The sequence below is a fragment of the Fusarium pseudograminearum genome, chromosome 1 (genome assembly GCF_000303195.2).
Source record: "Fusarium pseudograminearum CS3096 chromosome 1, whole genome shotgun sequence".
In the NCBI taxonomy this organism is placed as follows: domain Eukaryota; kingdom Fungi; phylum Ascomycota; class Sordariomycetes; order Hypocreales; family Nectriaceae; genus Fusarium; species Fusarium pseudograminearum.
Genome location: NC_031951.1, coordinates 401,340 through 426,682, shown reverse-complemented (window position 1 = coordinate 426,682; position 25,343 = coordinate 401,340). Strand labels below are relative to the sequence as shown.

General features: G+C 48.3%; 9 protein-coding genes across 9 annotated transcripts, besides 3 other annotated features; 4 read left to right on the top strand and 5 right to left on the bottom strand.

Moving 5' to 3' along the window:
• Positions 1 to 668: 668 nt before the first annotated feature.
• On the top strand, positions 669 to 2,470 carry FPSE_06891 (uncharacterized protein; the record flags this gene model as incomplete). Its single annotated transcript, XM_009260009.1, has 2 exons — positions 669 to 2,132; positions 2,186 to 2,470. The coding sequence occupies 2 exons, from the start codon at positions 669 to 671 to the stop codon at positions 2,468 to 2,470; spliced, it is 1,749 nt and encodes a 582-aa protein (XP_009258284.1).
• Positions 2,471 to 3,075: 605 nt separating this feature from the next.
• On the bottom strand, positions 3,076 to 3,897 carry FPSE_06890 (uncharacterized protein; the record flags this gene model as incomplete). Its single annotated transcript, XM_009260008.1, has 3 exons — positions 3,076 to 3,276; positions 3,349 to 3,576; positions 3,697 to 3,897. 3 exons carry the CDS (start codon positions 3,895 to 3,897, stop codon positions 3,076 to 3,078), a joined length of 630 nt encoding a protein of 209 aa, XP_009258283.1.
• Positions 3,896 to 3,957: a microsatellite.
• A 1,886-nt stretch (positions 3,958 to 5,843) lies between these two features.
• FPSE_06889 (uncharacterized protein) lies at positions 5,844 to 6,890 on the top strand (the record flags this gene model as incomplete). The annotated part of the gene is made up of 1 exon (XM_009260007.1): positions 5,844 to 6,890. One exon carries the CDS (start codon positions 5,844 to 5,846, stop codon positions 6,888 to 6,890), a length of 1,047 nt encoding a protein of 348 aa, XP_009258282.1.
• A 48-nt stretch (positions 6,891 to 6,938) lies between these two features.
• Positions 6,939 to 6,980: a repeat region.
• Positions 6,981 to 8,087: 1,107 nt separating this feature from the next.
• Positions 8,088 to 9,809, bottom strand: FPSE_06888 (uncharacterized protein; the record flags this gene model as incomplete). The annotated part of the gene is made up of 5 exons (XM_009260006.1): positions 8,088 to 8,681; positions 8,744 to 8,974; positions 9,036 to 9,378; positions 9,445 to 9,528; positions 9,586 to 9,809. 5 exons carry the CDS (start codon positions 9,807 to 9,809, stop codon positions 8,088 to 8,090), a joined length of 1,476 nt encoding a protein of 491 aa, XP_009258281.1.
• A 433-nt stretch (positions 9,810 to 10,242) lies between these two features.
• FPSE_06887 (uncharacterized protein) lies at positions 10,243 to 11,436 on the top strand (the record flags this gene model as incomplete). Its single annotated transcript, XM_009260005.1, has 5 exons — positions 10,243 to 10,344; positions 10,402 to 10,496; positions 10,560 to 10,730; positions 10,788 to 10,943; positions 10,992 to 11,436. 5 exons carry the CDS (start codon positions 10,243 to 10,245, stop codon positions 11,434 to 11,436), a joined length of 969 nt encoding a protein of 322 aa, XP_009258280.1.
• A 1,328-nt stretch (positions 11,437 to 12,764) lies between these two features.
• On the bottom strand, positions 12,765 to 13,730 carry FPSE_06886 (uncharacterized protein; the record flags this gene model as incomplete). Its single annotated transcript, XM_009260004.1, has 1 exon — positions 12,765 to 13,730. The coding sequence occupies one exon, from the start codon at positions 13,728 to 13,730 to the stop codon at positions 12,765 to 12,767; it is 966 nt and encodes a 321-aa protein (XP_009258279.1).
• A 361-nt stretch (positions 13,731 to 14,091) lies between these two features.
• Positions 14,092 to 16,230, bottom strand: FPSE_06885 (uncharacterized protein; the record flags this gene model as incomplete). The annotated part of the gene is made up of 1 exon (XM_009260003.1): positions 14,092 to 16,230. One exon carries the CDS (start codon positions 16,228 to 16,230, stop codon positions 14,092 to 14,094), a length of 2,139 nt encoding a protein of 712 aa, XP_009258278.1.
• Positions 16,231 to 16,558: 328 nt separating this feature from the next.
• FPSE_06884 (uncharacterized protein) lies at positions 16,559 to 20,445 on the top strand (the record flags this gene model as incomplete). The annotated part of the gene is made up of 4 exons (XM_009260002.1): positions 16,559 to 16,704; positions 16,775 to 17,562; positions 18,515 to 19,449; positions 19,495 to 20,445. 4 exons carry the CDS (start codon positions 16,559 to 16,561, stop codon positions 20,443 to 20,445), a joined length of 2,820 nt encoding a protein of 939 aa, XP_009258277.1.
• Positions 17,836 to 17,883: a repeat region.
• Positions 20,446 to 20,934: 489 nt separating the features above from the next.
• On the bottom strand, positions 20,935 to 25,028 carry FPSE_06883 (uncharacterized protein; the record flags this gene model as incomplete). Its single annotated transcript, XM_009260001.1, has 15 exons — positions 20,935 to 21,297; positions 21,347 to 21,478; positions 21,531 to 21,628; positions 21,677 to 22,013; positions 22,065 to 22,256; positions 22,306 to 22,923; positions 22,972 to 23,442; positions 23,487 to 23,587; positions 23,633 to 23,700; positions 23,812 to 23,952; positions 24,005 to 24,068; positions 24,119 to 24,377; positions 24,425 to 24,505; positions 24,553 to 24,706; positions 24,754 to 25,028. The coding sequence occupies 15 exons, from the start codon at positions 25,026 to 25,028 to the stop codon at positions 20,935 to 20,937; spliced, it is 3,354 nt and encodes a 1,117-aa protein (XP_009258276.1).
• Positions 25,029 to 25,343: the final 315 nt, after the last annotated feature.

Sequence of the window (25,343 nt, the reverse complement as noted above, 5' to 3'; positions counted from 1 at the left end):
GTCAGTGCCATCACTCTAAAACTAATGCCAAGATCAAGATCGACAGATGGTAAGAGGATCATCGAAGAAAAGACAAAATAAAATTGAATGACACTCGTCTTCCACCCAATTGAGTTTGACCGGAGGAACCCGCCCGGTGGAATGCCAACGGCTGTCGTTGATTGGCGAGAGCGTACCTCACAAACCCGCAATTACATCAGCGATCGTAGATGGAGCTCTCACGCGATCAAAAATAGAAGGTGCGACCATCACCTGCAGTGGTCTCAGTACCTGCCGCAGTTGTTCTACTGCACCGTACTGCACTGCACTGACTGCTGCACCTGCCGCACCTGCCTAAAGTCACAAAAAAAGGGAGATCGGCCGTTTTTCGGAATATTCGTCCAAAGCTTCTTCCCAGCCACAGGAACAGACACAATCTTAATTGTCTCATCACACCACAGACCTTCTCTTTTCTATATCGCTCAATCATCAGCAAATGCCCTTGTCGCGTCAACTGGAAGCCTCGATCTCATCGTGGCTCGTGTCAGCCCCGCCATAGCAAATGCAAATCTTGCCCTCCCTCCCTCCCTACCTACGCTACGTCACCACTCGTCAAAACTAAGCCTTGATCTCCAGCGACAAGCTTTCCCCAAGGTCCCAGGAGCATTCATAACTAGCCATTACACATCATGGCGCCCTCGCGAAATAACTCTTCCAATGCCGCTGCCAGGAGGGCCATGGCCGTTGAGCGCACAGCTTCCTCTGGCTCGTTCCACGCTGGCGCACCGATCCCTACTTTGAGCAACTTGCGACGCCAATCCCATCGATACCAGACATTTCCCACCACGCCGCCAAAAACACCCCTCGAACAGCCCTACGCAGGTTCCAATGCGAGCGATTCCGAAGACGAAGACGATGGAGAAGAGACGCCATTGCCTGTTCGCCAGCTATTGCTGCTTGCCTTTCTCTCCCTCGCCGAACAGACCGCGCTGAACTCGATATCGCCATACCTCCCCGAGATGGTCCTCAATATGCCGGGCATTCCCGATGAAAAAGCAGGTTTATACGTTGGAATACTCGCAAGCTCATTCGCATTGGCCCAGCTGTCGACCAACTTCCTCTGGGGTTACGCCTCGGATGTCATCGGAAGGAAGCCGGTTCTGATCATGGGCACAATTGCGCTCATGGGTTGTTTCTGTATCTTTGGCTTCTGCAAGGAGTATTGGCAGATCGTGGTAATTCACGTATTGATGGGACTACTCAATGGAAACGCTGCTTGTGTCCCGACAGTCTTGGGAGAAGTCACGGATCGATCCAACCAGAGCCGCGCGTTCACATACTTGCCTGTCATTTACTCCCTCGGCAGCATAACCGGGCCTGCTCTGGGAGGCATACTTGTGGGAACAATGGGCAAGAAATACCCGTATCTAGCTCCCAACATTCTCTCCGCTGGTCTACTCGCCATCAGCGTCATTGTGGTCAGCATCTGGTTCGAAGAGACTCTGGATAAGACCCAAGTCGCATTTGAGAAGCCCGCATGGGTCGACAAGATCCTGTCCTGGTTCCCTTCGCGACCCCCACCTCCTCGGCGTCCCTCTTGGAGCGCGCGCTGGCCTCGTTCGCATTCCCAGAACCAGCCTCTCCTCTCCTCCGGCCGAGCGCTCGAATCCGACTCAGATGAAGATGAAGACGACACTGATGATAGCGATAACCTTGACCCCGCCCTGTCTGCCTGGAAAGATCTCAGCTCAACCACCATTCTGGTCCTGTTCACCTACCTCGTGTTCCAGCTGTCCAACATCTCATTCAACAGCCTGTACCCCATTTTTGCTGCGACGCCTGCACCTGCCGGTCGCGACTTGCTGCCCAGTAGAATTGGCGTCAGCTTGAGCATCGCAGGATTGGCAAGCTGCATTTTCCAGGCCTTCCTGTTCCAACAGCTCAAGTCCAAATTGGGCAACCTGGGTACCTACCAGATCTCTCTTCTGGGGCTTGGTATCAGCATGCTATTCATGCCGTGGGTCGGTTACGCCGATGACAAACCCTTGTTTGGTGTCGGAAGCGGCAAGATCTGGCTGTACGTTGAGCTTGGACTGGTATTGATCTTGAAGAATTTGTGCGCCGTCGGCGGTCTGTCGAGTGTGATGCTTTTGGTATGTTCCGTCCCGAGTACCTCTACCAAATTAAACCTTGCTAACGTTTTTAGATCACAAACTGTGCGCCGTCCCACGCGAGCCTCGGTAGCCTCAACGGTATGGCACAAACTCTTTCTGCCCTCGGCCGCAGCTTTGGTCCTTTCGTATCCGGCGGGCTCTTCAGTCTGTCCATCAACATCCGTCCCAAGGGCGAGGCATTGGCCTGGAGCATTTTCGGAGGTCTGGCCATCCTGGGCTGGGTATCATCACTATTCATCCGCCGAGATGGACTTGAGAGTGATGATTGGCAGGGCTCGGACGAGAACCTCGCCGACCAAGAAGCTGAAGAAGCATAATTGGCTCGAGGCTACAACACGGCCCGAGCCGAATAAACTTCAATAGACCATTTTAGCATTTTGCATGGGATTTGTTAGACGGCTGCTTGTTTTGGGATGTCCTTGTGATGATTGTTTGGGCGTACTGGATGGCTATTTTTCAGAGTTGGTGATGAAGTGACGAAGGATAACTTGAGATATATTGTATAACTGATAGATAAATTGGATTGTCTCTGTTTATAAGTGATTACTTTGATGCAGTGGCTTTGAGATTTTCGATATTCTACTGATTGAGGACTTGTTTCTAAACTTTAGTTGCTATTACAAGAGGGTATAAATAAACAGCCTGAGGCCCTAGCTGCATAAGCTGATCTACTAATTTTGTCTCTTATGCTTCATCGGCCTATTCTTCAGATACCCTGAGGACAGTTCAGAGTCATTAAAAGCTCGACCTCGATCTCCTAGATATCACGCCTCAGGGTATCAGAAAAATTGACCGCTGAACACAAGAGACGGAATTAGTAGATCAGCTTATGCTGCTTAGACTAGGGGTCTTAGACTAGTTTATTTTTGTACCCTAAGACTTGCGCGGCTAATTATTTAATTATTAAGCCTTTTTGTACCTCCTAGACGATCCGGGTGTACTGGGTAGCAGGGCAGTTCGGAGTCGTCAAAAGCTCGACCTCGATCTCCCAGATCACGTCATCCACCATTCTCAACAGATGCTCATTCTGTTGCTTTTTCAATACGTTGCGAATAAAACTCATCGCGGCCGGGCCAATAGTAATCTCAGGGGTGGTGCTTGCGTTCAAATGCTCCTCCAACGCCTAGATCTCGAAGATAACACTCGCATGACTGTCGTAATTCGCAGCGGTGATTTCTGTTCCCTACACCCCTACCACTCGATTTAGGATTGTAACGAGGTCCATCTGGTCTAAAATAGTCCCGGTTATCTCTGGCCCCGATGAAAACTCGGCCAGAACGTGAAGCTCCTTCTTGCACTGTCTTCTCGCCAACATGATCCAGGAGAAGATTCCGAATAGACGATGTGCGAGACGCCGGTTATCTCTGGCATTCCCCGGTTCGGTCAAGAATTTGTCGAGTCCGTCAAGGATAACTCCCCAAGCCTAGTGGGTGAGTGGGTGTCTGCGGCGCAGAATAGATTGCAAGGCAAAGAGATGTGCAATGTGAACTTCGGATTTTCCAAGCAGCAACCACCGTTGGAAAGCTCGTGAACGTATAGCTACTTCCAGCTCTCCGATTGTGGTGTTGATTGGCAGGAAATCTTCCTTCTCCCTCGGCATTCCTTCTTGTCTGGGCAATCCTTCGTGGTCCAAGTAGATTGTACGAACGGCGGCAGCCGGCCTCACCATTCCGATCCATTTCATTCTGCGTAATAGTTTTCGTTTAAACAGGGTAGTCTCGGAAGGTAGGAGCCAGTTGGACATGTTGATGATTCTGATTGATAGTGAAGCCGATGATGGTGATGATTGATGATGGAGATGATGTGAGAGTGGAAAGGCTGAGTAAAAAAAAAGGACCGGTAAGCAACCTGAATACGTAGCGTCACAGGCTGGTTGCTTCTTGCTTCGTAGACGGTTGATGCGGGTGGGAAAGTGCAAGATGACTTTGGTAAAGACCAGTTGGTTCCTTGCTGTGTAGCAGAAAAGTCGACCTCGTAAGTCTTAGGTTACAAAAATAAATAGCCTAAAAGCTTTAGTTTTAGTAGCATAAAAAGACCTACTAATTTCGTCTGTTGTATTCTTAGTAGTTAATTTTTCTAATACCCTGAGGGTTGGTTCCTTAATCAAGGGACAATCTACACCTGAAGATAAGGTTTCCATCATAAATCATACTTTGGACAATTTACACACGCGAGGCATAATGGACGAAATATATAAGTCAGTTTATGCCATATAGGCAATACTCTTGGTCTATTTATCTTTGTAGCCTAAACATTGGGACATTTATGTGTAGTCTACAGTTAATGAGGATCCTTTACGTTTATATATTGCGGTGAGACTGTTGGGATTGAGGGAGGTATAAATGACAGATTAGATTGTCTTGCGGAAAGCACAACTATGACGGTAGCATTGCTGAATTTTTGTACCAAGTTGGAAGATATTGGTGACGACGGAGTAGAGCTTTTCACCGCAGCGATTTACTGTCCTCTCGGATGATAGTAGTTTAACAATTCTCGCTAGGTTACTGGAAGACAAGAACGTTCTCATGAATCTTTGCTCCATGGTCGCCAAGTAAGGCTGAGCTGAATAACATCATGTGGGTCACGAGTTGGGTGTTCCGTCAACACGAGAATGAATGTTCGTGCTATAGGGTACCTTGGCTGGACTTTGAAGCCATCGTGTCTTTCAGCCACGGGCTTGGAACAGTGGCAAATATAGTAAAAATGTCCCATACAAATTCCCACAACAAAACATGACATTCCCGAACTTAATAACAAATTGACATCATTTTCGCAAATGCCGTCGACTACTTGACTCGTGTAGATCACTAAGACCTTCAAAACCTGAATCACAACAGCTGACTAACCAATCTAACTTTTTCTCTCTCCACAGAATGTTCCTCCGGATATACAGTCAAGCCAGGGCTGAGGCGGCTTCAGCATTAATGGAAACTCGGCGTTAATGCAAAGGTTCGCTGCTTCGCATAGATAGCTGCCGCTTATGGACAGCGCTAGAAGGGTCTTGTAAAAGAATATTCTACGATGAACCAAAAGAAACGGAGACGCCGAGGCTTATTCACACCGTCTCATCGAGGTCCGTTTTTAGTAAAGTAGCCGAGAAGATGCCACGTTCCCCGCCCGCGTTTTAGTGACTTTGTATCCTTGTCTCTTTTGATCTGTGTTAGATTCTTACTGTATTATGATCGAGATAAGGATCTGACATTTTAGGTATAGACATCAACTGTAAGTATGGAACAAGACCAAGACTGTCTATTTGTGATACCCAAGTAGTCAAATATGATGAGTTCAATGCAGGAAAACACCTACTTGTGTTCACCTCAGAATGCCACCATTCATAAGGTCATTACCCCTTCGGGAAGTATCACCGCAACCTTGTGGATCGACGCAATGACGTTTTTAGCTGTTTGCGAAAAACTTCAATGCTTTTTTTCTCGCCCATTCTTACAAATCATCAAATAGCCTCGGTACATTGCCGCGCCACTTTGACGTGGCTACGGTACTCGACTGTAGCACCACTATAATTCTGCAAGCTCTTGTATATATAGATGTCATCTCTGCAGTGACGTCGTTCATTTCTCATACTCATTCATATCATATTTTATATCTCATACAACTCATATATATTATATACCCATCCCTCACACACACCTCACTTAATCTCATATACACATATACACATAAACCGTCATCATGGTTCAGAACAAGACCCTCGTTTACAAGAAGATTCCCACCGGTCTCCCTGTCGCAGGCGAGCACCTCGTCACCGAGGACCGTCCCATCGACATCGAGTCCGCTCCCGAGGGCGGTCTCGTCCTCGAGGTCCAATATGCCTCTTTCGACCCTTATCTGCGCGGCAAGATGCGTGACACAACCGTCAAGTCATATGCTCCCGCCTTTGAGATCAACGACCCCATCGTCAACGGCACTCTAAGCAAGGTCATCAAGACCGACAACTCCGACTTTGTCGAGGGCGACCTCGTCACTGCCTATCTCCCCATCGCAGAGTACGTCCGCGTTGAGAAGGAGACCATCCCCAAGGTCAGCCTCCGCAAGGTCCAGAACCCTCACAACCTGGATCTCGCCCTCTTCCTCGGCCCTCTGGGCATGCCTGGTCTCACCGCCTGGTCTGGTCTCCACGAGATCGGTCAGCCCAAGAAGGGTGAGACCATCTTCATCAGCTCCGCCGCCGGTGCTGTTGGTCAGATCGTCGGCCAGATCGCCAAGCGTGAGGGCCTCACTGTTATCGGTTCCGTCGGTGACGATGCCAAGCTCGACTTCATCACCAAGGAGCTCGGCTTCGACGCTGGTTTCAACTACAAGAAGGAGGGTCCCAAGGATGCCCTTCCCCGTCTTGCCCCCAACGGTATCGACATTTACTTCGAGAACGTCGGTGGTGACCACCTCGAGGCTGCTCTCAACAGCCTGAACGCCGGCGGTCGCATCCCCGTCTGCGGTCTCATCTCCGAGTACAACACCCCCGCTGAGAAGTGCGAGGGTGTCAAGGGTCTCATCAACCTCATTGCCAAGCAGATCAGGATGGAGGGATTCCTCGTCGGTCACCCCCGCTTCGGCCCCAAGTACTACAAGGACCACCAGGAGAGCCTCCAGAAGTGGTTGGGCGATGGCAGCGTCAAGGCCAAGCTCTTTGTTACTGAGGGTATTGACAACGCTGCTGATGGTTTCATCGGCATGCTCGAGGGCAAGAACTTTGGCAAGGCTGTCCTCAAGCTTCGTTAAGTTAATGCGTCTATGACACAAACATATATATAAAATAAGATTGGAGGGATATAAAAGTATAAATAATATTAAATAAAAATTATTAAAATACCTGAGCATTTCAATATTGCTATGTGATGTATTCTCTTTAACTGCAATCTCTTACTCTTGAGACCGTGGTGAGTGTTGAAATTGCAGTGAAATATATTTTAACCTTCCTTAATTGGACTTTAATACTACCTCACTACCTATAACAATTGTTAGAGATGCAGACTTATATAGATGCTAGGAATGTAGTGAATGTTACGGACTTTGACACTTTTACTTTTCACTCTTGAGATTGAAGAGTAAATGTTATAACTCTAGCAATGTTACTTTGTACCCTTAAGACAAGGCAAGTATTAAAAATGCAATGAAGGATGGGATTTCAAAGTCAAGTCGAGATCATACTCAAGACTGGTGTATGTACTAAAAATGCAGTGAAGAGCGCCTTACGGGGTGAAGGGGGTATTGTGAGACTGAGGTGAGGTTAAAAATGCAGTGAACGGAGCCTCATAACGAGTAGCCGTCGCAAGGCTGAACCAAATTGGGAAAGTGCGGACCTTTCAGTGTATTTAGCATAAGTCGATATCTGGACTAACCAGTAAGAAGGTATGTAGCTGGATTTGCGGCATAACTGAAAGTGTCATAAAGCAATATGCTCTTATACTTAAGAGGTATACTTAACGACTTAGGCGTCTTGTCACTGCGGGATCTAGGTAAGGGGACTTAGCTATCTAATAATTTTCTAATAGCTTATATCAATTAATAATAGCTTCTCTTCTATTTATTATTAAGTCTAGATGATATATAGAAGTGATTAATAGGGTAAGATCTAGAGGTGTGCCTTAGTCAGTAAGTTAATATTGTCGAATATAGTGAAAATTAAGGTATATGTTTAACTCAGTCCAATCGTAATCTCTCGCTGTTGAGATTGGGGTAAGTGTTAAAAATGCAGTGAAAGAAAGAGAACGGGGATAAGATCTGCGGTCATTGTGAGACTGAGGTGAGGTTAAAAATGCAGTGAACAGAGTCTTACCAATGGCAATCTTTGACAAAATCAGACTCAATTCTCCCTTCTAAGCTATATGAATTCTCCCTTTGTGTCCCGGTCTCGGCGTCAAGCCTATTCCCTAATGTCCCCCAACCCTCTATTCTACAAGGAGACTAACCCATCTCTCAATGTGAAAAAAGTCTGGGCTCCGTTCCATTGGCAGCCTCTGCCAGAATCTTGTTATTGGCTCTAGTCAAGTCCCACTTCAAAAATAGACAGGTAAGGCCGCTCAGCGTTGCAAACACAATCAACAAAATCATGGCCATGAGATATCGCGGCTCGTCCTGATCTCGGAAGAAGTAGGGGCTCATGATGTTTCCAAGCTGGGCGATAACGTTGATCATGCTTGTGGCGACCGCCTTCTTCTCAGGCGTCTGGTTAAGGACGCCCGCGGCCCATGAGTACACGAGACCGTTGGCAGCGAAGCAACCGGTGACGTATAAGAATGAGGCCACATATCGAGCCGGTCCGTTGAGCGTTGAGACTGAGATGACGAAGCCAACCACAGAAATACTCATAGGGATGGCAATATGGTAGGACCGTTCGTTTCTCTTGTCGCTTGACCACGAGATGAACAGGGACGCGATGGCACCAATGAGGAATGGCGGTGCTGTGCACAGAAGGGTAATGGTACGAGAACCAAGACCGAACCCACTGACTATAGAAGGGTAGAAGTAATTGAAGCCGTAGGCAGCATGGTTGCAGATAAGCATAAAGATCTCGACTCGGGGTTAGTATTGACTAGACTAGGGAGATATGTGAACTGGTTAGGGGAACTTACGAATACCCAAGTTCGGTAGTCAGTGACAGCTCGCTTGAACCCCCACCAGACAGAACGGTTGCTCTCTTGCGGGATGCGGTCAATGGCAAGTCGCTGGTTAGCAACTCGAAGCTCTTCCTCGGTAAAGAGCCATTTCTGGCTCCCAGTATTAGATTCGGGAAAGTCGGGGAGTAAAACGACGGCGCAAAGAGCCAACAGAAAGTTTACGGATCCGATGATGATGTAGAGCCACTGAAGCAAGTCTCCTCGTTAGCACTATTCCCCATGACAAGATTGCATTGCATCTTCATACCCTCCAGCCAGCGAGACCTCGGACCTGGTCAAGGTTGGAGAAGACGCCAGCTGCAATGAGACCAGAGAAAGCTGTTGCGACGACAAGACCAGAGTACAGAATTGCCATGCGCAGACCAAGTTCACCACGCGTGTACCAGCAGGACAAAAGGAAAAAGACTCCAGGGAAGAATGGAGCTTCTGCGATGCCGAGGAGACATCGAACGGTGATGAGATGGCCAAAGTTGTCGGCGGCGGCGGTGCTGGCAGAGACAGCGGACCAGACGCAGGCCCAGATAGGGAGGTAGATAGAAGGACGGACGCGAGTAAGAATCATGTTGCTGGGGATCTGCATGACCATGTATCTGTTGTTGTTCCGGAGTCAGTTCTGAGTCAAGCAAGCAGTGAGTGGGTTTGGTAGGTGCACGAACCCAACGTTCAGGATCGAGACAGCAGTGCTGAACTGAGCTCCAGTAAGGTTGAGATCCTCCTCAATGCCATTCAACTTGGCCTGGCTATATTTCAGGTTAGCTCAAGTCCAATCGACTGGAACGAAAAACAAAAACACCTACGCGATGGCGGTTCGATCGAGATAATTGAACAGGTACAGCAGCCAAATAATCGGCATCAACGTAAAGTCTAGCTTGCGAACGATACGCCGAGAGATCTGCTTAAACTGTTCATCCTCAATAGGATGATCATTGGTTTGAGACTTGGCTAGCTTGATACTGGGTTCTTTCTGACCAAGACCCTCACTATGGAAGAAATCGGGCTTGGAGTTGACGACGTCTGCCATTCTAACGGGTGGAAATATGACAAGTGTATGAGAGAAGGTGTTGCTGAGGAAGAGAAGCACGAGTGCAAGTTGAAGAATTTGAATCCCCAACGGCTGCTTCATATATACCTTTTTCTCCCAGCTCTCGTCAAGGGGTTTCTGCTTTCGGGGCAGATTCTGGGGTTTGAATCCGGGGTAACAGCGCGAGCCAATCGCATGGTGGCCGAAGATATTACACTCGACGCTATTTTAGCTTCGCTCTTGGTCCGACCAGCATCAGACGAGCGAGGGAACCACAGTTTCTCCGCACTCTCCCCAGGATAACAGCAACTCTGTGGGGGTGACGGGGTCTAGCTAGACCCATCAGCACGAGGACATGACAGATTGCGACTTTCTCGCAGCTGTTGATGTTAGGCAATATTGTGACATCGAACCGAGTACATTTGGACAGAAAATGTCACAGCCACCTAAGAAAAGAGCGCGACAAACATCCGAAGTTGACAACGGGCCTGCAAGCGCAGCAGCCTGTGAAAGATGCCGATCGCGAAAGGTCAAGGTACACAGGCCTAGTATTGCATGCAAAATCTGCTGTGGACTAATCTCTCAATGTCAGTGCGGAGCCGAGTTTCCCATATGCAAAGGCTGCCTCAAAGCCAATACACCGTGCATAATTGCCGATCCATCGACCCAAAGACCTTACACTCGAGAGTGAGTTCTCATGACGAACTGGATGGATGTGAAGAGAGATGCTCACTAGGACTTTTGCTTTAGGGAAGTATTTGCACTGGAGCAAAGGTTGAAAGACCTTCAAGAGAGGGCAGCAGCGATTGATACTTCAGTTGCAGTTCAAGATGACCCTCTAACTTGTCGTCAAGCAAACATCGGTCGAATCACACGTCCACCGGACGTTGTTCGCTATGTTGGTCAAGATACGGGCGTCAGGTTTGCCTTGACTCTTCTTGGGGTGATTAGCTGAGACGCTGACCGGCTTTTGCACAGTTTCTTACTCTCACGGCTTCATTCAGCGTCGGATCGGTTACAGCATGGTTTATCGCGGCCATCAGACGACGTCCCAACACCGCTCACTCGTATTGAGTACCATTCACCCCACCCTTTCCCAGCTCCTCACATCGCTGTGCAAGCCATTGATCATTAGTAAGTCAAATCTGCTATCAATTCCCCTGCGTACTACCACCATCCAAGTCTCACGGATCGCAGCTTCAAAGAGTTTCACGTCGCACACCCGTTTCTCAAGCGAGAGGTGCTGCAAAGCTGCCTTGAGCGGGTTCCGGACTGGAGCACCCAAGAAAGGATCAACTTGACAGTTGAGCAGAGGCACGACATCTTCCAGCTCTATATGGCCATTGCTATTGGCAGCATACGACTGTTTCGGGAAAAGACATTGGATCAGCATCCTTTCGGTTTCTTCAGCGCCGCTTTAGAGATGAACCCTCCTGCAGAATCTCGCTACAATACACTTGGGAATATTGAAAACCTCATATTAATTGCTCGCTTTGGTGTCTATTACAATATTGGTATGTATGAGGTCCACTTCACCAGGCCTGCCGCTGATGCAATCGACAGGATGCTCACTGTGGGAGCTGAGTCGTCTCTGTATGAGAAGTTGCATCGAGCTGGATCTACATAGACGACGCCCCAAATTATGCGGCAATGATACCTCGCTCCTTCAACAGTGCCAGAGTGTCTTTTGGGCGGCTTATCTCTTGGATAGATTCTCGTCAAGGACTTTAGGGCGTCCATTCGCAATAGCGGACAAGCTCATCTCGACCGATATCCCGGACCCAATTCCGCCCCACGGAGGAGACCTCTCGGTTTTCCGATGGTTGATCGGAATAGGACGCCTTTCATCTGGAATCCAATCCGCGATGGAGGAGAGAAGACCGTCTTCCGCATTATTCAGTGTCGGACCATCTGCAACTTCGACTCCCGACCTAGGTGGAGAGTTGTGTCAGCTACGCTGTTTTCATCACGATCTGCGCAGTTGGCATGAGTCAGCGCCATTATTTGATAACCCGACCTGCTTAATGGAGACAAGAGAGTTCTTTGAGTTGACATACCAGGAAGAACGACTTCGTCTCATCCGCGCAACTATTGAGGTTTTGGGCTCTAAAGCCCTGCTACCGCCTGGTGTACTTCTCGAACCCTGTCTGCAAGCCGCTCGCGCAATCATCTGTTCCTTCGCTGCTTTGCGGGGTCGGAATATGATTACTTTCTCGAGAGCCTATATGCACCTTATATTCACTGCGGCGTTGGTTATCCTTGCAATGCTCGAGACGTACATTCATCCACAGAATGTACGTAATCACCAGACAAGATCGTCTGGAATAGATGCTGATGACTGGCTGCGAGATCTTGTTGATGACCGGTGGATCGCTGGCGCGAGTGATATATGGAATGATCTATCTGTAGCTGGTTCATTGCTATCATGGTTCGCAGAGTCTATGCCAGATATGGCTGTATATAACCAGTTTTTCCAAAGGCTGCGCCGCCAGTTGGAAACGGCAGGATTCTCAGAAGAACAGTCTACGAATCTGGTGTTGGAAGGTACTGCCGAAGGTTATGAAACACATCCATTTCGCGAAACCCCACCCTCCAATACTTCAAACGCTGAGAATAACACTGTCTTGAATATAGGGCATCCGCTGGATATGGGTGGCATGAACGACCTTGATCTCGCAAACATTCAGGCAGTTAACCCGCAGTGTGGGATGAGTGAGGATGTAATGCCAGAAGGGTGGCCACTTGCCTATGTGTTGGGGGTAGAGGGCATCTCAGCGGGCTTGTCTGAGTTTCTGTGGGATACCGTGGTTCCATGGGAAGAGTCCCCGGCAAGTTCGTCAGACTTTTAGCTTAGTTTCACAGGACGCTATGTTCCATTGCAACTGTTTTATTCAGCAATTTCAGCCTACGTTGATATGAATTGATTAGTGCTCCCTAGCAACCTTGCGACTTTATCTATCTGACGGCTGACTTCTTATTGTCATGCAGAAACTGAAGAATACCATCTGTAGCCCCGTTGATCGTAGCGATTTGAGTCTCATCCGTCGCAGCAGCAATATGCGGCGTCCCAACGAAACGCGGACAATTCCAAAGCCTCTCATACTTTGCCAATGTCGGCGGCTCCTCGCAATGACAGTCAAAGCCAGCTCCCCAAATCTCGCCCTTATCCAAAGCATCTGCCAGATCTTCCTCGTTGACAATCCCCCCACGTGCTGTGTTGATCAATATGGCTGTTTTCTTCATCTGCTTCAGCTGTGGCGCTGCAATCATGTTCTTCGTACTGTGAGTGAGGGGGACATGTAGTGTCACCACGTCTGCGACCTCGAGAAGCTCAGTGAGAGTCTCGACGCGTTTGTGGGGGATCGTGTCCCAGGGGCCTTGGTTGTCGTGGAAATATGGATCGAAAGCAATGATGTCTGCTTGCAGTCCGCCGACGAACATTTGTGCAACAGCTTGACCGATATGGCCCATGCCTACAACTCCAATGATCTTTCTAGACAGCAGCATCCCGGCGACGGTCTCTTTTCGGATAGCTTCGCCCTGGATTTTCTGTCTGATTATCATGTCGGGCACTTCCCGAGCGACAGTCAATGTCAGACAAAGCGCCATCTCTGCCACAGCCGAGGCATTAACGCCAGGAGTGTTGCAAACTTTAACATTATGTCTTTTGCAAGCCTCGACGTCAATCTTATCCAAGCCGACGCCCTGTTTGCCAATGACTCTCAGTTGCGGTGCCGAGGCGAGGTCGTCCTCTGTGATGTAGTAATCCTTGATAAGGATTGCTGTGGCGTGAGAGTGCCAATTATTTGTGCGTGGATCGCCGTAGAGGATGCAGTCAAAGGACCTTTGGGCGTACTTTACAGCCTCTGGGTGAAAGTCACTGAGGATGTAAAGTTCAGGTTTGGTGGTGGAATTAGCCATTGGTGTGGTGATCGGTATCGAACTAATGTGAAAGATGGCGTGGATAAAGGTTTCTTTCTGCTGATGGCATGAGTGGCTTCTGGATAAGATTCCAAGTTACAACTATATAGTGAACCAAACACGTCGCGGATCGTCGTTGCAAGGCTTTGTTATCGAGCCAAGTCCTCGGCATTAGACATCGGGCGTCTTGCGAGGTTTAGGTCCGAAGGTAGCAATATCGCAACCCCGCACTATCCTACCCTTGACATAAACAGTTGGTAAGGACACGAGTAGCATTAGGCTGTACTAGTGCCATGGTTTGACCATTAAGAGTCTCCCGAATAGTCTCAGATAAGCTTCGTTACATACGGAGAACTTTTGCTCAATTCGGTCCAGCCTGAGAGATTATACACAAGATGGCGGCCGTGAGCTGTCTTAAATACATTGGTCCAGTATCCTGAGCGCCGTCCTTGATTGCTCCAAGCTGATCACCAATAACCTCAGCTGACGAGAAGAACGAAGCTGGGCTTGACATTGATATCAGAAGCTTACGAATATCTAGAGCCATACGACCATAGTGATTGAGTCTAGGGAATTGTCTTCCCACTACGTCAACTTTAGCAATGGCAATATGAAATGCATCATCGACACCACCAACCTCAAGTCCATCTGCCCATGCCTCACCTTCGGGTGATAGATGATAAGAGAGTGAGGAATTGGGGACATGTGATGTTACGGTATCTGCAGAATTCTGGAAAGGTGCTGAGGGTGGTGGCGTGTGCCATCTCATACTTGAAGCATCTGACCCCAAGTGACTTTGAGGAGCGTGCCAGGTGGTATTCTCTCCTACTCTGTTCCTGACGATGGTTCGAACAGCCATTAAGTATAAACACGCGAATGCCATGGTCAAAGAGCTGTAGCCAGTGATCAGAGAGAGATAAGAACGACCGGCCATGTGAACGCGATCCAAACTTCGAGCTACAGCTGCGCATATTTGTGCAATCTTCAATCTCTTCATCCGGCTCTCCTCGATATTAATGTCGCCTAGAAACATGGTGTCAGGTCCAAAAGAAAATAGAACCAGTAGTTCCCTAATTGACAGGCGTAGCATGAGGGTGTTATATAAAGAGGTCTGGAAGAGATAGATGTTACAGCGGTCTGGCTCATTATGGGGCAATGAACTGATCCTCCAACTGATGGCCTGCCCGAGCTGGTGCTCGAAGTCGTCACCCCCGTCAGTAGTCTCACTAATAACCTGGGATAGAAGCCGGGCATATTGGAATAGCTGCTTGTGATACACATCCCGAGCGATGAGGCGATGGGTCGCGGATGGAGAGGTTCGGAGATGCAAGATTATCTGTCCATGCTGTGCACATTGACTAGGCGAATTCGAGGCAGAATCTGGCAGAGGAGTGGTGATGTGTCTCACATCGATACTCGGCGGTCTGTCAAGCGCGGCGCATATCAAGACATCCAGAAAATAACATCCCCAAAACGCCCATCTTCTCTGTTGAACATCCAACAGCGACACCGAAGCAGACTTGAGATCTTCACGATGATAGCCCAAGGCGATACACTTATTCATGGCGAAGCTAGAAAGATGCCAGGCTGAGCCAGCAGCAGAACAGTGCACAGCAAGGATAACAAGTAGCTGTAGACACTGGATGATATCGATGCCATCTTCCTGATTAAACACCCTGTCGAGTAACTCCATGCATTTTCCGAGGACATGCACCGCAACCCAGGATCCTTGTGAAATAGGATATGCATCGCTGACGAGCGGCACAATGGCTATGACAGCGTACGCCATAAACACATGCGCAGGATCCGTAGCGACAACCCTTCTGAAATGGTCCTCCTCGGGGTGTGATATAGCGTCGATGCCCACTAGTACCTTGTCCACGGCGAGACGTGGAAAGCGAAAGTCGACGACGGCAAGGTATATCTCAAGAGCCTTGTTCATATCTGCTGGGGGGATACGTAACCGATGTTTACTGCCCTGTGGATGGTGGAGATATGTCGATATGCCTTCCCATAGTGAGTCAGGGCGAGCAGTAGACTCAGGGTCACCACCGTAGGTCTTTGTGATGCCTGCGATTAACCGCGGAGTGGAGAGGTGTTTGAGGAACTCGCCACGACGAGAAGGTGGCTCAGCCATGGCGCTTAGGGAAAGGAATCTCATGTTCATGCTTGGGTTGTCCTGGTGCTCAGATGGCCCTGCGGCAGCATCTGGTGACAGTCTATCATGCTCAACCGCTGCAGAAGCGTTACCACTGCCAGGCTCTCCTCGGTCATGACCCCGAAGCTTCTCCTCCAAGGCCTCAATCTGCTCGAGCAGTCGCGTGACAGGTCCTTTCCGCGCGATAATTCTGTCATTACCGGAAATAACAGTCCCTTCGGACGCTGACCCAGTGCATTCGGCTTGAGCTTCTTGGCATGGTTGACAGACGGGGATTGTGCGATCGCATCGTTGTTTACGACGTGAACACCGCTTGCAGGCGAATAGTCGTTGTTCGGACATTGAAGCGGATAGAGAGCGAGTTCAATCTTGCTATTCATTCATTCATGCAATACTGATAACGTATTGATGGCCGATCACCTCGGCATGGGTCCCCGAGATGCGGGGAGGAAGATCTCGCTGACTCGGCCCGAAGCTAACGGCGCTCTCATCGTCGGACTCCCGGCGATCTCAGTGGCATTTGGCGTAATGAAACTCAGTTCAGTTACCAACTCCACTGAGTATCGCTCAATTGTAATCATCAGTAGTCGAGTGATATTTATACGCGAAATATCGTTATGATTCATCTCCCCACTCCAAGAACCAGACCGAGTAACTGACTTCAGGTAAAATGGAAGCAAAGAACGAAAAGCCAATCACGGTCGACGAAATCAAAGCCTTGGCTCAAAAGATCTTACCGGCATATGTCTGGCGCTATTACGCTGATGGAGCTGATGATCAAGTGACAACGTTGCGGAATCAAGAGGTATATAGAACGTGAGTGCATGAACGTGAACGGGTAAAGGGGCTGAAGACGAGTCAGATACTAATCAGTTTACATCGATAGTCTTGTCATTCGTCCACGCATTCTTCGAAATATATCTTCAATTGATACTTCAACACGGATATTCGGGAAATACTACGACATACCCATAGCAATCGCACCGAGCGCATATCAGCGACTAGCTGGATACAACGGCGAGATAGACGTTGCCCAAGCCGCTTTTGCCCGTCGCACCAACATCTGCCTGTCGTCCAACGCGACAACATCCCTCGAAGACGTCGCCCAAGCCCTACCAAAACGCGACGGGAAGTATCCTAAACCATGGTTCCAACTATACTTTGTTCGTTCCCGTGATATAACGAAAGAGCTTATCGAGCGAGCAGAACGAGCGGGCTATGAAGCTCTCGTCCTGACAGTGGATACGACGACCATGGGGAATCGCCTGCACGAACGGAAGAATCCGTTAAAGTTGCCTGCTGATTTGAGCATGGCTAACATGACTACAATCAAAGGCGGTGGCGCATCCAAGGGTCGATTGATTCTGAATGCCGAGACTGCGGAAGAGGCTGCCAAGATTGAGAGGGAGCATTCGGGTCTTCTCATTGACTCGGCCTTGACGTGGGCAGAGACAATTCCCTGGCTACGATCTCAAACAAACATGAAGATCATACTCAAGGGAATTCTCACAGCTGAAGACGCCCTCTTATCAGTAGAAGCAGGTGTCGACGCCATCATTGTGTCAAATCACGGAGGTCGTCAACTCGACAGTGTTCCAGCAACTCTTGAGGCTTTACCTGAAGTTTCTGACGCTGTAAAGGGCCGCATTCCGGTTTTATATGACGGCGGGATCAGTAAGGGCTCAGACGTTTTTAAAGCCCTAGCTTTAGGGGCAGATCTCTGTCTATTGGGGCGGTCAGTGCTATGGGGTTTAGCTGTGAATGGGCAACAGGGGGTAGAGACAGTGTTGAACATCCTAGAGAGAGAGCTGTGGCGTACAATGGTGCTGAGTGGCGCTGCAGCAATTAAGGATATCTCTAGGTCAATGCTAGGGGTACGGAAATCTGGTGCAGGCTTTGGTATTGCAAGTTTGTAAAGAAAGTAAAAAGATTTTATACTGTGCCTTGTTTATTAATTTATTAATTTATTATATACTAGTTTAAGTATTATTTTAACTTGGTAAATACTTCGCCTCTAGATCTTGCCACCAAACTCGGGCTGAGAACATAGGTGATAAAATTATCAAGTCACTTTATGCTACTAAAACTATAGTCTCTAGGCTGTTTATTTGTATACCCTAAAAGTTGGAGGCTAACCCGATCTTTCTGTTACCCACAGATATCGTCCAGCCGCGGAAACATTCCCTTTTCGTCATGGCGAGACAGACAATACCAACAAGCCATATCCTCCATGTCCATTTCCATCCAGAAACAGATCAATATCTTTCTCAATCCTCTTGAATAATCCACCTTCCTTTCTCGTCACTCTACACTCTGTGTTTCTGCTCAAATGCCCAAGCTACAAGGTTCAGTTGGCGCCAAGATAGAGCGAACAAGAACCTTTACAGGCTGCCGCACCTGTCGAAGCAGACACGCAAAATGCGATGAAGCTCAACCCCAATGCGGCACTTGCCAACGTCTGGGGTTGACATGTGGAGGATACGGGGCGAAGCTGTTTTGGATCGCGGATGATGCTGTCAGACCCGAGTTGCAGCAGAGTCATCGGGGTTCCGAGTATCGGTATCCACTCTTCTCCGGCACGTCTTCCGATCAGTCTCATAGTAGATGAAGCTAATTTGTGGAGTAGAGACTCAGCGCAAGTTGATGAGTGATGAGCTCTCACAGAGTCTAGAGACAAGAACTGCTGCGTCTCTGCTAGCTGATATTGACTCGGCTGGCGAGAAGATGGCTGTTGATAATTCTGGCTCGGCTTTGATCAGAGGTCCATTTGGGGTGTTCCAGTCAATTGGAGACTATGTATCTCCAGATACTGTCGAGTATTCGCCTGATACCAATACCGATGATACCTTTACAAGCATGTATCCCGAAACAGACGGCTTTATCGAGGATATCCAGCGATCGGATTGGCCGGATCAACTTCCTACTGATGAATTGGATATCTTTACTGCATCACTAGACCCGCATTTTGAGATCATCGACGATCCAAGTATAGTCGATCAAGTACACGACTGCTCAATGACGAGCTTCTTTATGGATGACCATACGGGTGCCGAAGGACTGATTTTCAGCCCGGGATTTATGTCACAGGTCATCGGACCTCCCGAGCCTGGGCCAGAAGAGAATCTCGACTCAGAACCTGTCACTGATATAATCCCGTACCCGAGAGAAACACCACATAGTCGCGCAAGTATACCCGAAGAAGCAGGGCATCTACTCAGACACTACAGACAGAACATGGCTCGTCGGACAACAATGCAGGCAAAGCGCAAATCACCCTGGGAAATAATATTTCTTCCCTGTGCGCTTGAGACCTTTGCAGAGTTATCTCTCTGGAATGAAGCATCTCATACTCGTTCGTCGATATTTTATACCCTTCTCGCTCATAGTGCCCTGCAACTTCATATCTCGGGATCTGATTCAAATTGGAAGGAAATTGGGTTGAAGAACCATGAACGAGCACAGAGTCATTTGAGACAGGCGCTTCAGCATGAGGTGTTTGGACCCAAGCAGGCTAGTTATAAGGAGCTTTTGATGGCTATCCTTGCTATGGCTATGACTTCGGTAAGCTGTCCCCCACTCTTGTTACGCAGATGCTAACACAGTCAGCTCCACAATGGTACACGTGCGTTTAGAATATTCCTCCTCGATGCAGAACGTCTTATCCGATTAAGAGGTCTAGTTAACCAAAACCCATTTGAGACACGTCTTTTGCACCACATGTACACTCACCTACGCGTCATCGCAGAAAGCATGTCTCTCTGCACAGAAGCAATCACTGAGAGTTCCACCAGCGAAAACCAAGTGCAAGAACTCAGTCGAACGTTTCGTATCACGGAAGAGGGTTTGAACATTGGTCTTGACCCTGCACAAGAAAAGACAGACGATATAGGCTACAACGATATCCACTTGGAAGTCCAAGGGCGCTGGAATCATACGCTGTATCCTGTTATATATGGCATTCCGGAGAGTCTGATGACGCTTCTGAGTCAGACTGTTTCTCTCTCGAATGAGAAAGCTCGGCTTGAGAATATTGCGCGTTGCAATCCTGGTATATCAGAAGCGCTGGCAAAGCATACAAAAACACTCGAAAACAGAATATGGGCCTGGCCTTCCACTTTGGACCCTACAGGACCCGTCGAAGTATCCTCCAGAACAACCGATCTCGTCACCCAGCCCCAGATCCGCTCCATGACACTCGCCATCCACCAAGCCCTAGTAATCTACTTCTACCGTCGCGTCTACGACATGAACGCCATGATTCTGCAAGATCTAGTCCGCAAGACGCTGGATTATCTAGAGCCTTGCTTGAGCGATTTGATAGACGAGCAGGACTTTGCGACGAGTTTGGCGTGGCCTGCTTTTGTGGCGGGCTGTGAAGCTGTCACGCCAGAGTTGCAGGAGAGAGCGTTGGTTTGTCTTGGAGTGACGGATGAGAGGGGCGTTTATTTTACGAGGGAGCCGGCGAGGGTGGTTGTGCCGTTGATTTGGGAGGGGAGGAGGAGGTCGGGGGATTGGAGTGTTAGTTGGCAGAGTCTTGTGGTCGATGGGTTGGGGTAGATGGAGTCAATATGTTAGGTTTATATCTCTCTCTTGACAACATCCGATGGCAAGAAACGATTCGAGTATCTAGCCTTTGAAGATCAAGATGGACTATGAAACGTTCTCACCTAATAATGACAAGCTCGGCTATAAAAGGGTCACTCGGTGGCTACTATGTAGCAGAAAGGTTAACCTCCTAAGTCTTAGGTTATACAAATGAATAGCCTAAAGACTATAGTCTAAATAACATAAGCTGATCTACTAATTTTATCTCTTATATCTATAGTGGCCATATTTGTAATACCCTGAGGGATGGTTACCATTCACTGTCATTCGAGTGTCCATTATCAGTGTCTACATGTGCCAACTGTCGGTCTCTTCGGTCAAGAGATAAGCAATAGTATCCATTCTGAACAATCTGAAACTATCTTAATTATTAGGTTGAGAAAAACACAAAAGAGATATTACGAGAGTCGCGGTTGTCATATTTTCCCTCCCTCACTACCCTCAAGAAAGACCAGTAATCTTTACGGCGATAAGTGGTTTCTGGACCGAAGTACCATTCATAACACCATTGGTAATGCCATTAGTCGAGGTACCGTTGATGGTAGCAGGGTGGTCATAAGATGGTACAAGAGCCACAGGAACGTTAACAGTCAAGACACCCCTGGCGCCGTTGTAGTTGTACTGCAGACCAGGATCGCTGATAGTCTTTCCATTCTCGTCCTCGAACGAAACTTGAACTTGCGGCGAGTTGTCAGTCTTGACTGTCCAGACAGCAAGGTTGTAAGTATCGCCGACTGTTGCTGTGGCATCAAATCCGTCCCATGGATGGTGGAGTGTCAAGGTGCGCGAGGTGCCGGTGCTCTCCTGAATTCTTGTTAGCTATACAATGATGTGATCAAGTTGAGATACGTACCTGGCTCATCTTCAATTCCTTGTAGTAGCCCTTGACCTTCTTGGACTTGGAAGGGTCTTGGTACTTGTACTGGGGCAAGTTGCTTGGTGCACTGTCCTTGCTAACGCCGTCGTCAAGGTACATCGAGTAATACTAGTCAAATGTCAGTACAATGTCTAATACAGATGCTTCAGACGAGACATACTGTAGGCTTCTTGCCACCGGGGTAGAAGTGAATCGTCGGTGGGTTGAGGTTGTTCTCGTCAATAGACATACGAACATCAATCTGGGGAATGATGGCACCTGTAAAGCATTAGCTAGTTCAAAATATCGCTGTCAAAGTATACATACCGCCGCGAATATAGACCGGAGTGACGAAAGGAATCTGGCCAAGATTGCCGAAAGTAGCAGGGATGCTGCACCCGTAGCTAATGATTCTGCCCCCCTGCGCCGGCTCTTTCAAGTTGGCGGCATGCTTGAGGATAGGATCATGACCCAGATTCCTGCCGTTGTCAACTTCAAGGTTGGAAGGGTACCATAGATCTGTGCCAGGGAGATAAATGTCCCGGTTGAACACTTGAGGGTCCACGATGGGACAGACGAGAATGTTGTGGCCAAGCAGATACTGAGTGTCGATGAAATCCTCGTTGTTATTGAACAGGTTCGTATCGAGAGGATCAGTGATGAGCTAGTGACATGTTAGCAAGAGTCAAAGACTTAAAGAGAGGTGAGTGTGTACCATTGCACGAGCGATCGGTAGACCGTCGATCAAGTTAGCAAACATGTAATCATACATGACTTGGATAAGCGAGTATCGAAGCTGAACGTAGTAGCGACAGATAGGTACAACAGCCTCATACAGGACGCGTTGATCCTGAGGAATCAGGTGAGCGTATGGACCCGACAAGACGTCGTTAAACGCCCACGGTTCCTGTAACTAGTTAGCATCGATGCGAATCAATCACTTAGTAATAACTGACCTGGAACACCTTCGCTGGCGGGTTCGATGCCTGGTCCCAATGCTGCATGTAATGGTTTCGATACCATGGGAGCAGGAAAGCACCAGAGTACCATCGAATGAGCAACTCGGGATTACACCAACGAGGATAAGGTGCGTTGGAAGTTGGGTCAGACGTGAAGCCACCCATGTCGACACCAGCAATAGTCAATCCGCTGTAGCCAAGTGCAAGGACTTGAGCAACAGAGATTTTCCAAAAGTCCCAAGAGCTGCCGTTATCACCTGTCCATAGACCCGCGAAACGGTGCATTCCAGTTTGGCTACCGCGGCCGATAATGAAGTTGCGCTTGTTATCTCGGCCCTTGAGATTGTTCAAACCATGGAATGTTGCCTTATGGAGGTTGTATGAGTAGAGAGACCAGAGTTCAATGGCGGTTTTGGTCTTTGGTTCACCGACGGGACTGTCGTCGGTCATCTTGAGTCGAGATGGAAAGCCGAGCATGTCGCCGTATGACCTTCCTACTGCGGGTGTGGTCATGTCTTGCCATACAAACTCGAGACCATCGTCAAAGAGGTCTTGGTACTGCTCGCCCCAGACCTTTCTGGCGTCGGCTCGGTTGAGATCAGGGTAGTAGCCGGGCTATGCAGGTCAGCATCATATTTTGTAGCATTATTTGTATATACTCACAGTTCCCAGGGTTTGACCATAGCTGACACCTCCATGGAAGGGGTATCCGCTGTTGTAGTTCTCGTGAAAGTCATAGTTGTCCACATATACCTCGCCCCCGGGATAGTCAGCGAATGATAGACGTTGGGGTTGATCATAGTCGTCGTTTCCATAACAAGTTGGGTTGACACCTTTCGCAAGTGGTCCGTTGTTGTTTGGACCATCATACCTCCAGTATGTTGGCGGATAGTCTTTCAGGCCGTTGAGGTTTCGGTTGTCAGTCACCAACATACACTTGGACCCAGGATTCCTTGGGTTCTGGTGATCCCAAAAGGCATCCAGGTGCTTGTAGTCTCCCGAAACCTCTGTTCGAAGAGTCAAGATGGGCGTGATGTTGGTGCAGGCTTTGATTCCCTTTTGCTTGAGATTGCTGAAAAAGGCCTTGGTGTCACCGAAGTTCACTGTGCTAGCCGTAAAGGTTCGGTAGCGTTCCTAGACTCGTTAGTACCATTTTGAAAGGAGTGAAATTGGCATACTTGAAAGTCCACGTCGAGGTGCATTCCATCGAGTGGGATGTTCGACCCGCGATAAGCGTCGACAACATTATTAACGGTGCCCTCATTGGCGTAACCATAACCTGCAATCGTTACTAGAGTTCATTCGATCTGAGTGTTCAACTTACAACCCTGGTGGTGTCCCAGAATGTATCGGGGCTTGAGCTTGGGCCTTCCCACAATCGAAGTGTATTGCCTGGCATCTCACGGTTAGTATCGACTGGAGGTTCTGCATAGAGAAACTACTAACCAGATCATAGTTGGCACGTCATCAGCTGTCATGATGTATGCATCAAAGGTATTGAACCGAGTGGCGATGCTGATGATGTTGGAATCATTCTTTCCGAGATCAATCGCAACCTGGGAGTAATTATCTACCAGAACGCCAGTAACATTTTGGTGTGTTGGAGTTCCGTTCATCTCCAAGTAGAATGGGGACGATTGATAGCTGTGTTGTTAGTTTGTGTTCATAAGGTGAAAGTTCAAATGAGAATACATACAGAGGCTCTCTTCCGTCAAGTGCACCCTTGCCATAGACCTTGAGATAGTTAAAGTTATCATAGCCTAAGAACACAATTAGCATAACACATCTTCGTGATCTCGGAAGGCCTTACAGAAGTAGTTCAGGTAAGTGGGCTTCTTCAACACAGTCTTGCCACCCTGTTCACCGAAACCAAGATACTCAGCAGGGCCGGGTTTCTTAATGTTGAGTACAACATTGTTGATTGCATCAATCTCTTTATTCTGTTGATAAGAGAATGTCTGATCGGTGGTTTGCCAGATGATCTGTTCAACTTCAGAAGTTGTGTCAACACCAACAGATTGCAAGAGACTTGGGTCTGACTCCTGCAAAAGCTTGAGTTTTCTGGTAGCCTGTAACGTGTCAGCTGATAACTAGTGCAAGTCTTAGATGAACATACCACAAGGCGGAACGGAGAAGAAAAGATGTGAAGGCTAGTCTTGGGAGTAGCAGTGGCAACCTTGTTCTTGTACTCGATGGACTACTTCCGTCAGTATAGTGATGAAACAATGTGGTTGTAGGTCTCACAGTTAGAACCCAGTGGGTGTCCGACTTCTTCTCAAAAGAGGTTCTCCAATACCATTCATCTTTCGCAGGATAAGCGTTCCAGGCGTCAGAATCTCTGTATTCTTGCTGAAGACCATCAACCAGTTCAGAGAACTTGTCTCTGACAATCGTACGTCTATAACGGAATTAGAGTAATCTCAGAGGTGTTTTCGTGTTACATACGTGTTGATGTCCTCAAAGTCTTCGAGGCTCGTGTACTTTGGGTCATATCTAATTCTCCAGATCAGGGGAGTGACGAATTGAACCAAGCAGTGTGTTTGAGAGCCGCCGTTGACACCTGCAAGAGTGATATGAGCTCCATAACGTTTGGGGTCACCAGGCTTGATTGAATCTGTCGATTCAACAGACACCACATCCTTGGGCTTTAGGAAGCTGGGGACGGTCGGGAAAAAGAGATCCGCAGGGATAAAGTTCAGGGGATCATGGGGAACAGACATGATTGCAATGTTTTCTGCAGATGCAGATGCCGATGATGATTAGCAAGAAGATATGAGTTGGGGGCACACCTCTTTAATAGTAGATATTGTATTATCATATCAGTCTACCTCTTGCACCACATGTCCGAAGCTCTCCTCGGTGCTGCAAACGCTTACGTCGGCCGCTGTGACCTCGTACAAAGACAAAGGCTTGCAATGCGCGATTTACACCCCAGAAACGCAAGTCTAGACATTATCCTGTCTCCGGTGTGAGAGTCAGATTCCACATCGTGGGGTTGATAACTCGTGTTTTTGCCATTAGACGCACAGGAACAC